The sequence below is a fragment of the Pogona vitticeps genome, chromosome 5, assembly GCF_051106095.1.
Source record: "Pogona vitticeps strain Pit_001003342236 chromosome 5, PviZW2.1, whole genome shotgun sequence".
NCBI classification, from domain to species: domain Eukaryota; kingdom Metazoa; phylum Chordata; class Lepidosauria; order Squamata; family Agamidae; genus Pogona; species Pogona vitticeps.
In genome coordinates, this window is record NC_135787.1 from 13,722,381 (window position 1) to 13,734,547 (window position 12,167).

The 12,167-nt window shown below is 39.9% G+C and overlaps 1 protein-coding gene across 25 annotated transcripts in view; it reads right to left on the reverse strand.

Moving 5' to 3' along the window:
• Positions 1–12,167, reverse strand: part of MAPK10 (mitogen-activated protein kinase 10) — a 254,583-nt gene that overhangs the window by 122,438 nt on the left and 119,978 nt on the right. For 12 of the 25 annotated variants that reach the window (XM_078394527.1, XM_078394540.1, XM_020805388.3 and 9 more), the window contains one exon: positions 5,281–5,352. In XM_078394527.1, coding sequence (XP_078250653.1) covers positions 5,281–5,346 — 66 coding nt within the window. In that variant the 5' untranslated portion in view covers positions 5,347–5,352. Of the gene's footprint in view, positions 1–5,253; positions 5,353–12,167 lie in introns of all 25 variants that reach the window. The other 13 variants (XM_078394534.1, XM_078394528.1, XM_078394541.1 and 10 more) reach the window with 2 other exon arrangements.

The window sequence follows — 12,167 nt, forward strand, 5'->3', positions numbered from 1 at the left end:
TACTGGTTTATGGAAACTCAAGTGCTTTTCACTTACAGCAAATAACACATACATCCTGGGAATTTTGACACTTCATCCTTTCTCATTTGCTAAAATAAATGGCAATCGCAGGGAAAGAGTTAAAGAAAAATCTGATGAAAGGTTTATGGACTTTTCTTTCTGCCATTTTATCAGAATATAGGGCATATAACCTCTGAGAAAGCCATACTTCAATGGTAGAGCACCTGCTTCGTGCGTGGAAGGCCTGGGATTCAGTGCCTCTGTTTGGACATCGGCTGTTCATCGAAGACGACAATAGTGGTCTGGATAAACAAACAGCCAGGTTCCACATAAGCAGAAATGGTCCATTTGTGAGGTGGCAGAACACCACAATCAACAAATCTCACTATCCTGCCCTTTGGAGTGTCCCCACCAATCCTGCTTTCCTACCTCACTTTGTCATCGTGGCAGCGCAAGAAGCCCACTTGTTCATTCATCCTATGTATAAAACAGCAGTTGCCCCCAATTGTGTCTGCTGCTGCTACATGTAGAGCCAGCTAGACTCCAAATGCTTGACTAGGCTGCAGTTACCACCATTGGGTTTACACAGTGGATAGGCATGTGGTGGGGTGGCAGTGGTGCTGTGGTCACTACAGCACAACATAAGACAAAGCATATGAGGGAAGATGCCTGTAATGAAGGGATGGGATCGTAGTGGCAACAACAGTGGATCCTGCCCTCATATTTCAGGCAATGGAACAATGTAGGTCACCTCTGGTGGTGGTGCTGTGGTGCTGGACGAGACTCTTGAGAGTGCCCTGGACTGCAAGGAGAACAAACCTATCCATTCTGAAGGAAATCAACCCTGAGTGCTCACTGGAAAGACGGATCCTGAAGCTGAGGCTCCTGTACTTTGGCCATCTCATGAGAAGAGAAGACTCCCTGGAAAAGACCCTGATGACCGGAAAATGTGAAGGCAAGAGGAGAAGGGGACGACAGAGGACGAGATGGCTGGACAGCATCATCAAAGCTACCAATGTGAATTTGACCCAACTCCAGGAGGCAGTGGAGGACAGGAGGGCCTGGCATGCTCTGGTCCATGGGGTCACGAAGAGTCGGGCATGACTTAACAACTAAACAACAACAAGGGTCGCCTCTGAGTGGAGAGGAGTTTTAGGTGAACTTTCCACATCCTTTTTTGACTCTCAGTGTATCAGAGAGAAAATCGTGCCAACCATTATGGGAATATTGGTTAAAGTACGTTCAGTGGTGACCCTATGAAACCTCCAAAACCATAACAAAACTACAACAGTGGATACATTCTAGTCAGATCTGTGCCATGAAGGGCACAGTAGGGACAAAATAAATTTGAGAACAGGCTGTGCAGTTACATAAGCACCAATAGCATGTAATTCGTGATGGAAATTAGAATTTCCTCACTCTGTTCTTCTAAAGCAATAGCCGTATTTATTTTTTGCATAATGTACACTACCTGGGAATCTCATTTCCTACTGGGTCTTTTTTTTAGTGGCTTCTTCTACTGTTAGACAGAGTGAGGTAGCTGCCTCAGGCAGCAAATGCTGAGAGCCTGGTAGAATTTTTGCATCAGATAGCCCATCCTAGAGCCCTCAAACCTAGTCTGCTGCCCTCATAAATAGTGAAGCATGCTTCCATGTCTCTGATGGTGAAGTAAAAAATCTATGACCAGTCAGTATTATATCTGTTTGGTTTTTTTTTTTTTTGTTTACCTGCCTGCCTGCCTGCCTGCCTGCCTGCCTGCCTGCCTGCCTGCCTGCCTGCCTGCCTGCCTGCCTACCTACCTACCTAGTATACCATTCCATAGTGTGTAGAACTCTCTGGGCAGTCTGCAACAGAAAATCAATCAAATAAAACTGAACACACACAAAAAAAAAGTTATGTTTTCTGCAGTTTCTTAAAGAATTGGAGGAAAGGAGCCTGTTGAACCTCTACTAGAAGTTTACTCAAAGAGATGGGGACACCACCGAGAATGATTTATCGTGCTCTCTCTTTTAGCCTTCTTTGGTGTCACTATTCTTAACATAATGACAAAGATGGGATGGATAGCTGCTTTGCAGGAGAGATGTTCGAACAAGTATCAAGAGCCTAAACTGTTAAGGGCTTTATAGGCAATAATCAGCACCTTGAATTGAGCATAGAAACTAATTTTGTATTTTATTAGATATATTTATATCCCACCTTTCCTCCAGTAAGACAGACTTACCTGTCTCTCCTCCTTGCTCCTCCAAAATTCTACTAGATAAGTGTGGCTGAGATAGAGTAAGTGGATCAAGATCACTCTAGAGATGGCCACAAACAAATATGAAACATGGCTGGCCCGGGTGCCCTTGATGGACAATCTCAGGGAGAGATGTATGGAAAAGCTAAATAAATCAGTCTAGGTAGAGAGTCACCAGGCGAGTACTTTTTCTATAACAAATTCTGTTTCAATACACAGAAGTGCATTCAATGCACTCAATGTAAGCCTGATATTGTGGCTAAAGCATCGCTGGTGCTAAACAAGCATTCACAGAGGGAATAAATAGTAGGTGCACATTAAAGTGCTCACTGGAAGGACAGATTCTGAGATGGTTGGAGAGTGTCATCGAAGCAACCAATATGAATTTGACCCAACTCTGGGAGGCAGTGGAAGTCAGGAGGGCCTGGCGTGCTCTGGCCCATGGGGTCACGAAGAGTCGGACACGACTTAACGACTAAACAACAGCAACACACATTAAAGTGAATGACGAGATAGCCAGATGGTAAAGTGTGCATGACTTTTTTTTTTTTTTGGACAATATCACTAATTCACTAGAAAAAGCCCATCTCTGGGTCAAAACATTTTATATGACTCCTGATGGTGCTATTGGAATTTCAAGGCATAATAAAAAAAATTGGTCTGTTTGAGTAAAATCAGAGCTACAGTAGACAAATACTTTTATTGGGATCACCAAAAAGTTTCAAACAGCCATTATGCCTTGTGAAATGAAAACAGCGATGTGAAATGAAAACAGCAAAAAAAGAGGATGTTTGGCCTCTTGGTAGAAAAGTTTAAGTAGGGACCAGGGTGCAATTTCAGGATTAAATGTGGAAAAGGCCATTTCAAATTTGAAATGTAAACTTTTTCCCCCCTACAAGACTCATAGGATTGCATTTAAGGCAAGGAATTACTGTATAGTATATGTGTAAGACAGGGGTCTTGGTTGTTTGAGAAGAAACCCTACTGAACTCAGTGTGACACTCAATTTGCTCGTGAAGTATTGGATGGTGCTAAAAGGTAACTTAAGATATGTTTTAAAATAGTTAAGTCCAATTTGCAATATAGATCCATCTTTTCTAAATACAGCAGACCAGTATTGCAGTCAAGACTCTACTGTTGACCTAAGTTCAATGCTGATTGAACTCAAGATTGACTCAGCCTTCTATCCTTCCAAGGTCAGTAAATCAAGTCCCCAGCATGTTGGGGGGGGGATGGGCAATGTGTAACCTGCATAATTAAAAATGCAAACCCCCAAGAGAGTGTTTTAAGTGCTACGGGGTGATATAAAAGCAGCACATTTTCTCTGAGACACACCGTGGACAGAACGCCACAGAGAAGCTATGTTTTGGGGATGATACTGATTTGCATCCCGAATACATCAATGTCTATCATTCTTGCAACCAAACAAGATTTTTGAAATGAACGTCTAACCTTAGAACGCTTTCAATTGGTAGACTGAGATTTATATTTGATTGTACACCAGACAGCTGGTTATTTTTAATTAGTGGAGACTGAAATCAATGATATGAACTTAGAGAATGAAACCAGCCCACATAACCGCAGTCCTCTGGACAGCTAATGTGCCCAATCGCCTTAGTCATTTCAGGAGCCATTAAGGTGATGTTGATGGAATGGACGTGGTGGGTGAAAGATGAAAGATCTGCTCCTGATACGGAAGGTTCCTGCTAAAGTTAATGCACTTTATTTGAATAATGTGCAACATTATGCCAGATACTTCCGCCTTAATGGAGGAGGGCTATCAGGTCTTTTTCTAGTATGTTAGTGGTTAAAGAAATACTCAGGGGGATTAAGACACATACTCTCGTGTCTGAACAGAGCAGACTGAAAGAAAAAAATATGGCTGGATCTATGGGATAATAACTTGCCCAAGGCCCACAATGTAATCTTCAGAAATTGAGATGGGAATCGCATGTGCATCTCATAATTTTGACCTACTATATTACCATACCAAAAACCACTCAAGAATAGAATCATGTGACTAACAGTCATCCAAAATAGAAAAGAATTAAAAGTATGTTGTGAAATTTAATACTTTCTAAAACATGCTATTTATAAAGATATAGGAACACACCTCACTTGCCCCATATTAAGAATATATTTAGGAGCACTGCTTACTTCCATTTTGATTTTTCCAGTTTTCCATTGTTTCTTTGGTGTGCAGTAATAGGCTTCTTTTAAAATGGCACGTATCCGTTTAGTATCAAGATCCAACACTGCTTTCAGGTTATCCCTGTGAAAGCTACATTTACTGGCTCTGCATCAAACTACAAAACTTGGTAAGACTGAAAAGTCCTACAGTGTTCACTACATATAAAAACAAATAGCAAATGCCATTTTCACTTTGATAATGGAAAAGCCTCTTCAGAGAGAAGTTGTCATTGTGCTAGACACGTGTGCAGACTAACAAGCAACCGCTGCAACTAACCAGAAAAATCAAGATCTAAACAACTTCATGCTTTTTCCTTAACTGTTTAGCTGATTGAATTGCACTCTTAAGTCTCCAGAGTTTAACTTATCAGGATTTCAAGGGCAAATTAATTCCAGAAGACTAGCTTCAAGGGAACTGCTTCACATTAAAGATCAGACAAAAGATTTAAGTCAGCAAAAACACTGTTTGCACGTTGCACCATTCAGTGCTGGAGGCCAACAGGATGATAACTGTTTGCATCTAAAATCTTAGAGCGCTAAAATGGGAAATACTCTATGTATTTTATACATACTGAAAAGCACAGGCCAATATTCCACTTAAAAGTCTTTTACAGTAGCATATAGCAATTGTAAAGTATTGTAACCAAACCAAAATCAGTAATCAAATAAAACAGAAAATGCATACAGAGAAAAAAAATCCAGAATTCTGATCTCACACTAGAATTAATTTCCATTTTATTAGAGATGTTCTGCTGGAATTCATTGCTACTACTAGGTACTACCATAATATGGATCACAAAATATGGAAGTTCAAGTATATACTGTACCTTGTTTTACCTGTAAGGAACACACACCTGACAAAAGGCAATCTTCACATCCAGGGTAGGTTCACTGCAGTAGTATAAGAAATGGCGGCTCATAAATACCTGCAATTGAAGGAACATCAATATGAATATCTACCTTCTGTTTTTGATCTGGAATTACAATAATATTAACATTATGATATAAAAACACCTGTTACAGTTGGTTATTGTGTATATATATAAAAGATATATATATATATAAAAGATATATAAAAGATTCCTTAAAATTGCTTCTTACTTCAATAGTGTTTTAAACCTATAGTTTATGCAATTGCATTTTTAACACAATAAAATTATGGAGTTGTTTTCCCTGTACCAATTTCCATCTGCATTGGTTTTACTTTTGTCCTGAGTCGCCCTATATCTCAATAATAATGTGCTGCCAAGTCAGTTGCAACCAGGGCTTGAAAAAAATTACAATGTCTCACCAATCAGTCAGAAATTTCACCAGCCAGCATGACTGGACTATAGCCTTGCAATTTATTGGGATTGGGAATCACTGATTTATACTCTCAGACTTGGGTTGGTGGGGTCATGAAGCTTGTATTTTGAATGCCTTTCATTTGAATGCCTCCAGCAAAAATAAAACTGAAAGCAAAAGCACCCAGCCTCTAAGGAGCCATGGTTCCCTCCCATCCCAGGATGTGTCCTCGTTCGGTTGAAATTGGGAGCAGGGAATCTCCATATTCTCCAGCATGGGATTACTCTACATTCTCCTGCAGAGATATATCTCTATGTGCCGCTCAAACTCTCTTATCGCGAGAAGAGAGCAGTTTGCCTTTTGCAATGGGAGGGGGGAGGTGAATACTGCAGGATTAAAGAGAGAGAGAGAGAGAGAGAGAGACAGGCGGAGGGGAAGGAGGCAGGCAGGAAGGGAGCTGTGACTTGTCCAGCAGCATTTTTCACTCGTCACAGACAAGTGGACGAGTGCATTTTTCAAGCCCTGGTTCCAACTGATAATGCCCCTTGTAGTGGGAGAAAGACAAATCAAAATAGGACTCAAAGGGACAGAAAACTTCCTCTTATGGCAGCAGCAATGAAGATGATGAGCCCTGCTGTAGGGATTTAGACTAGTCCCATATTCTGGAACCTTGCATTATCCACACTGATGCTAGCAATGTCACAGTAGGAATAGAAACAACCAAGAGTCATGCAAGACTGTTGCTTTAACCAAAACAAACCCTTGATATCTTAGCATGCAAAAACTAAGATTACTATTATTGCCGAAGTTGTAGGAGTAGAGGCAGCAATGCCCATCACCACCTCAGAATGAAATTCTATCCTGATCCCTGTCTCAAAATCTGATATTTGATTTTTTGCACACAACTACTGTTCCCTCCCTGGTAGACATAGCGGTTGCCTGACTAAAGGGGTGGGGGAGCAAAACATCCTACAGAGATCTCAGTCTAAAATGCATCACATGTTAAATTTTTAATGAATGAATTATGATCCCCTTCCAAAAAAGCAAGCAGGTGACCTTTCCAACGTTGTGTTGCAGGAATTCAGACTGCTGTCTCATTGCTCGGTGACTCACTACAGAAACCTCCTACTCCACAGATGGTTTGATTATTTTTTCCCTATCTTTTTTTTAAAAAAAAGCTTTTAATATTAATCGGAACCTCGATGGATCCTGGAAACCTAGCAGATAATTATGCCCTCTCACTGCAGGGAGACTGAGCATCTAAGTCCCATTAAGCAGACCTAGAATAATGTTACTGAAGCATTTTTGTCATACCAAAAGGTTGGGATTTAGATCGTTTCTTTCAAATATGCTGGGTTTGAGACACAGTAGAACAGGGAAAGGGGGAGGAAGTCTCCTTCTCAGTGGGTTTCTTACAGCATACATCATTCAGAAGGAGCACTCTGAAGTAGATACTCGATAGGCTGTACATGCATTAATAATCATATACAGTTCCTGAGGACACTATGAATGAGTGACTTGGTCTTCCTTAAGAGAAGTATAAGCTGATTTCCTTCTTCAACCAGAACACATGCAGATGTTGCCTTTGCATGTGATTGTTCCTTAATAACTCTTAACTCCTTTTATATACCAGTAGCAAACTGAGAACAGATCCTAACGTAGCCCAAAGAACACCATCCATATACAAAAGTGAAGTATCAATGATGAAGCTGATTCAAAGGGAAGCCAATGGTTTCCACCTTCACTCTGAACATATAACAATTCTAATCATACGAAGCTCTTTAAAAACTGCCGCAATGGATAGGAAAATATGATCTCACATACATCCCTTTTCAGTTCTGCCCCAAGACAAAAAAAAAAGAGCCAGGTGTGTGTCATAATTCATTCAAGAGCACCCCATAGTGCTTAAAGCTCCCTCTGGGTGGTTTAAAAATTAATTAAGCAAGCTACACATCCCGCCCCCAGCAAACTGGGTACTCAATGTATTGGCCTAAGAAGGATGGAAGGCTGAGTGAACCTTGAGCCAGCTACCTGACACTGAACCCAGGTCTTGAGCAGTGTTTTTAGCTGGAGTACTGCAGTTTAACTACTGTGCCACAAAGCTCCTTAATACAACTGTCACATTTCCTTGTTCCAAGGAGACCGTAGCAGCATACATGGAATGGGGACCTCACATTTTATCTCATTAAACACACACAACTATGAGTTATGGTATATATATTTGCCATAAATTTCATGGCCAAGCAAGTTGAACATGATTTCCCACATCCAAGCACAAGGGACTAAGTATTACACCATCCCTTGCTTCCCCTATCTTCCTTCTACGTACTTGCACATCCTATCTGGAAGACGTAAGCTCCTCAAATACATCAGAAAAGCTTCTCATTCTGTCCTTGAAGGCAAAGTCAAGAGAACCTTTGAGACTTATTTCCATACCCATATCTCAGACCTTCTTCTTGTCTTTGCTCTGTATATGTACATAAAATGTTACATTACAACATATCTAACATCCTTAGAATCCTGCAATCACTAGCAGTGAAAGCTCTATGTGTTAAATTTTGAATTGAGCACTTTAAAGAAGCCTGGATTTTAATATATTTATTTCCTGACTGGGGCTATCTGTGTCTTCTGTTCATGGCCATTATATATCATCACCAACATCACAGATAGCATGCCTCTGAATTTCAGCTGTAGAGGGGGAAGAGCTCCTGCACGCTAGACCTGTCCTGTGTGTTTCATCTGGCTTATCGCTACTTGGAACAAGCCAGTTTCATAAAACATGGTTTTAATCAACCAGAGGGTTGCTAGGTTTGGTTGCCATGAATTTTTTTTTCATTCAAAATGGAAGCTTCCAAACATCTCCAACATAGCCATGCTATACAACCACCCAGAGTGTCTTTGGTAGCCATTATGGGTGGTATACAAATTAAACACACAAACAAATACAGAGACACTGCATTCTTTAATCCTGAGGTCCACTGAGGCTCATTCTCATAAAGCATTGCAGCCAAACCAGTAAAGAGGTAAGAAAATCAGTTTTAACTGTTCACCAACACGTGAGTTAAAATGAGCTCAAGCTGAAGTTTAAAACAAATTGTATCAGTTTCCCACAATTCCACATTCCAGACAGATCTCAACTTTGAAAATGGTATACATGTGATATTTTTAGTGTCACTCATTAGTGCCAAATAAGGCCATGGCCCAAATCATGTTGTTTAGTGCAGTAAATTTCACTATAAGTACACCTAAATCAATGAGGATTTGGTGAGTCAACTCCTCCACAAAGTTCCGCAGATTCAAATGGGTTTATTCTACCTGCAGTCTACTGTGAGCTGCAATTACAGTAGATTCATTTGAATCAATGGAACTTATGAAGCAGTTTGCTTAACAGTTTCTCACTGATTTAATGGGCCTTTTCTAATGAGATTTACAAGCAACAGGATTTCAGCCACCTTCATCACATGCTCTGCATCACGTGGCCTGGTGCAAAACAAATAATGGCTGAAATCCAGTAGTAAGATCAAGCTAAGTTCACTTAACTAGAGGCAATTTGCTGCTAAAAGTTGCACCTTTTGTATAACTACACAAGAGGATTTCAGCCATAATATGTTGATATTGCCAACATATATATCAGGGCTTCAGCTGCTCAAAATCTAAGGCAGATGGTGGCTTTTGATCAAGGGCAGGTAGATTCAGGGCTGCTGAAGTTTTGCTGATTCACTATCAACCATCCAAAGATCTACCAATAGCTCCTAGTATACCTTCTATCATACAGTATATATAAATATATGGTTTAATGGTCACATGATTAGTAATTACTACCAGGGTTTGTTTTTTCTTTCATAACATACATTTGGTTCCAGAAAGCAGTAGTTAATTATTATGATGAAAGGTTAAGATAATTATCTGCATTTGGTTTTTCCTCCCTTACTTAACAGCATTTAAAAATTAGTACACATTTTTCAATTGGCTCTAATGCAGCCCTTTAAATCATTCATGGAATAAGTGGGCAAAGTGAAAGTGAACATAAGGTAATAATTTAAGTAGGTAAAACACCAATTTGAATCTCAGCAGAAAAGGTTTATCTTCCTTCTAGAAGCATTGTATTACAAGAAAGAGAAATGAGGGCTGTAAATTAAAGCTGTTAAAAATGCACATTGCCATTTTTCTAACTCTTAAACTGATCTACCGGAGTAGGCAGAAAAAGTTGTTAAAGTCATGAAAAGGGGTGGCGGGAAAGATGTTTAACATGCAGGGGTGTTACAAAAATCGAAAGGGAATTGTAGGGTTTGCTGGGTAATTGTCGAACAAACTTAGCAGACTACAGTTTGGGAGTTCTGATCTTAAACCTCGAGAGACCTAAATAATTAAACCAGAGTTGCCCCAGAAAATTCATCGAAAGCTAAGTTACAAGCAAATTTGGTCCTTACGTGAAATCTAAGGAATTTTGAACAAAGCCAAACATTTCAATAAGTCTACTTTGACTTCACTGGACAATTCCACATATCTCTTGGATACAGCTAGTATTTGTATCCTGCCTGCCTATCTTTTTATACTCCATTTTTCCTCCAGTAGGGTCCTCCTCCCCACTTCATCCTTACAGCAACAACCCTGTGAGGTAGGCCAGCTTAAGTGTGTGTGACTGGCCCAAGATCGCTCGGTGAGTTTCACAGCTGAGTGAAAATGACAAATAAGATCTCCTAGGTTTGACTCTAGTGCTCTAGCCACTCCACTGCTCTGTCCATCTCAAAAGCTTGATAGAGATTATCCTTTGCAGACTGACTGCCAGTGACACTGCCTTTATTTCCGTGTCAAGTTAATAACTGGGTGTTCACCCAAACATTTGGTACCTAGGGAGATCATGGCTTGGTTTTTAATCCTTTAGTTTGTCGGATTTGGCTAAATCTGGGCAGCAAAGATATCTAGGGCTGTAACTTTAATAACTGTTGACATTAATGGCCATTTTAAAAATTCACTCAGGGAGAGAGAAAAAGATGCAAAGAGAAAGAGAGAGAATAAGAGGGAGACAGATTACCTTCCCAGATCACAGCAGTTTCTTCAATCATTCCAACTATTTTAGAATAGACTGTCCTCTTTTATGTTTGATTGCCCTATTAGGCATTAACTCAGATCTTCCTTTGGCTTCTTATTGAACAAGATTTTCTTTCATTCAGTAGGACTAATAATGTCCAAATACCTGCCAGCAATAGGCCATCAGAGTTGATCCAGAGTGTAACCCCTCCAGCACACTCTGAAGCAGGTAGGCAAAGGGTAGCATCAAACACTGTTTTTACATCTTCCAACCTTACAATGACCATAAATTTTTCTAGAGGGAAAAAAAACACCTCTTGGAAACCTTCTGAAGCAGTGATTCCTATTTAAATAAATCCCAGTACCCCCATGCTGTTCAACAACCTATAATACCCTTACTGTATTTCAAAACCTGAAGTGCAATTTTAGTCAAATCTCTCTCTTTTTTAATTCTTTCCCTATATTTTTGGTAGCTCATGGAGGGTCCTGGGGGGCAAGAAACTGTTGCCTCACCTTCTAAACTGTCTGATGAAGTGGACTTGTCCAAGAAAGTTCACATTCAATATATATATTCAATACATATATATGTATTGAATATATATATTGAATGTGAATATACATACATACATGCATACATGCATACATGCATACATGCATACATGCATACATGCATACATGCATACATATATGTTAGTCTTTAAAGTACCGCCACAGGTTTTTTATTAATTCTTATTTTGTTTTCACCTATAATGCTTGCACAAACGAACATGGTTACCCCTTCCACAATCACCTTCTAAATTTACTTGCCCCTGTTCTAAAAAGAGTACATAGACGAACGCCCCTCATTATGTTGTAGCTCCACCCCCAACCTCAGTTTTAGCACATTGGGAAGTGATGATGTGTTATTGCAGGGAAATATCACTTCCAAGAAGCCTTTGTGTGACAGGCATTGTAAACTACAGTCTAAAAGAAACCCCACACATTTGTCATAAATCACCCAGGCCTTCTCCTCCCTTTGCTCACTGCAAAAGACCTTTACGATTAAAAAGAGCAAGTTGCAGCTAGAGCATTCATAATTTCATATGCATCCCCGCTGAGTCAACGTGTGACATCCTGGGGGGAAAAATCAATAAAAAAACACTGCTCCTTAGATAAATGTCAGTAGCAAACCTGCCTAGAGGTGTATAATAAGCCACAGTGAGAATTTGTGTTTAATATACTTCCAGCAAACTACAATACCCTTCAAACGAATACATCTTTAGCCTCATATGCTTCCAAAATACTGTATCTCTGCTGCTTTAGAATAGGTAAAATCAGATGTCAAACTACCTATGTGGCCATAATTAGGTGAAATGGGCTCTCAATACAGGTACGCTTATTTCAAACTCATTCAGTTAGTGATCTAGTATTTTATTGATATGAATTC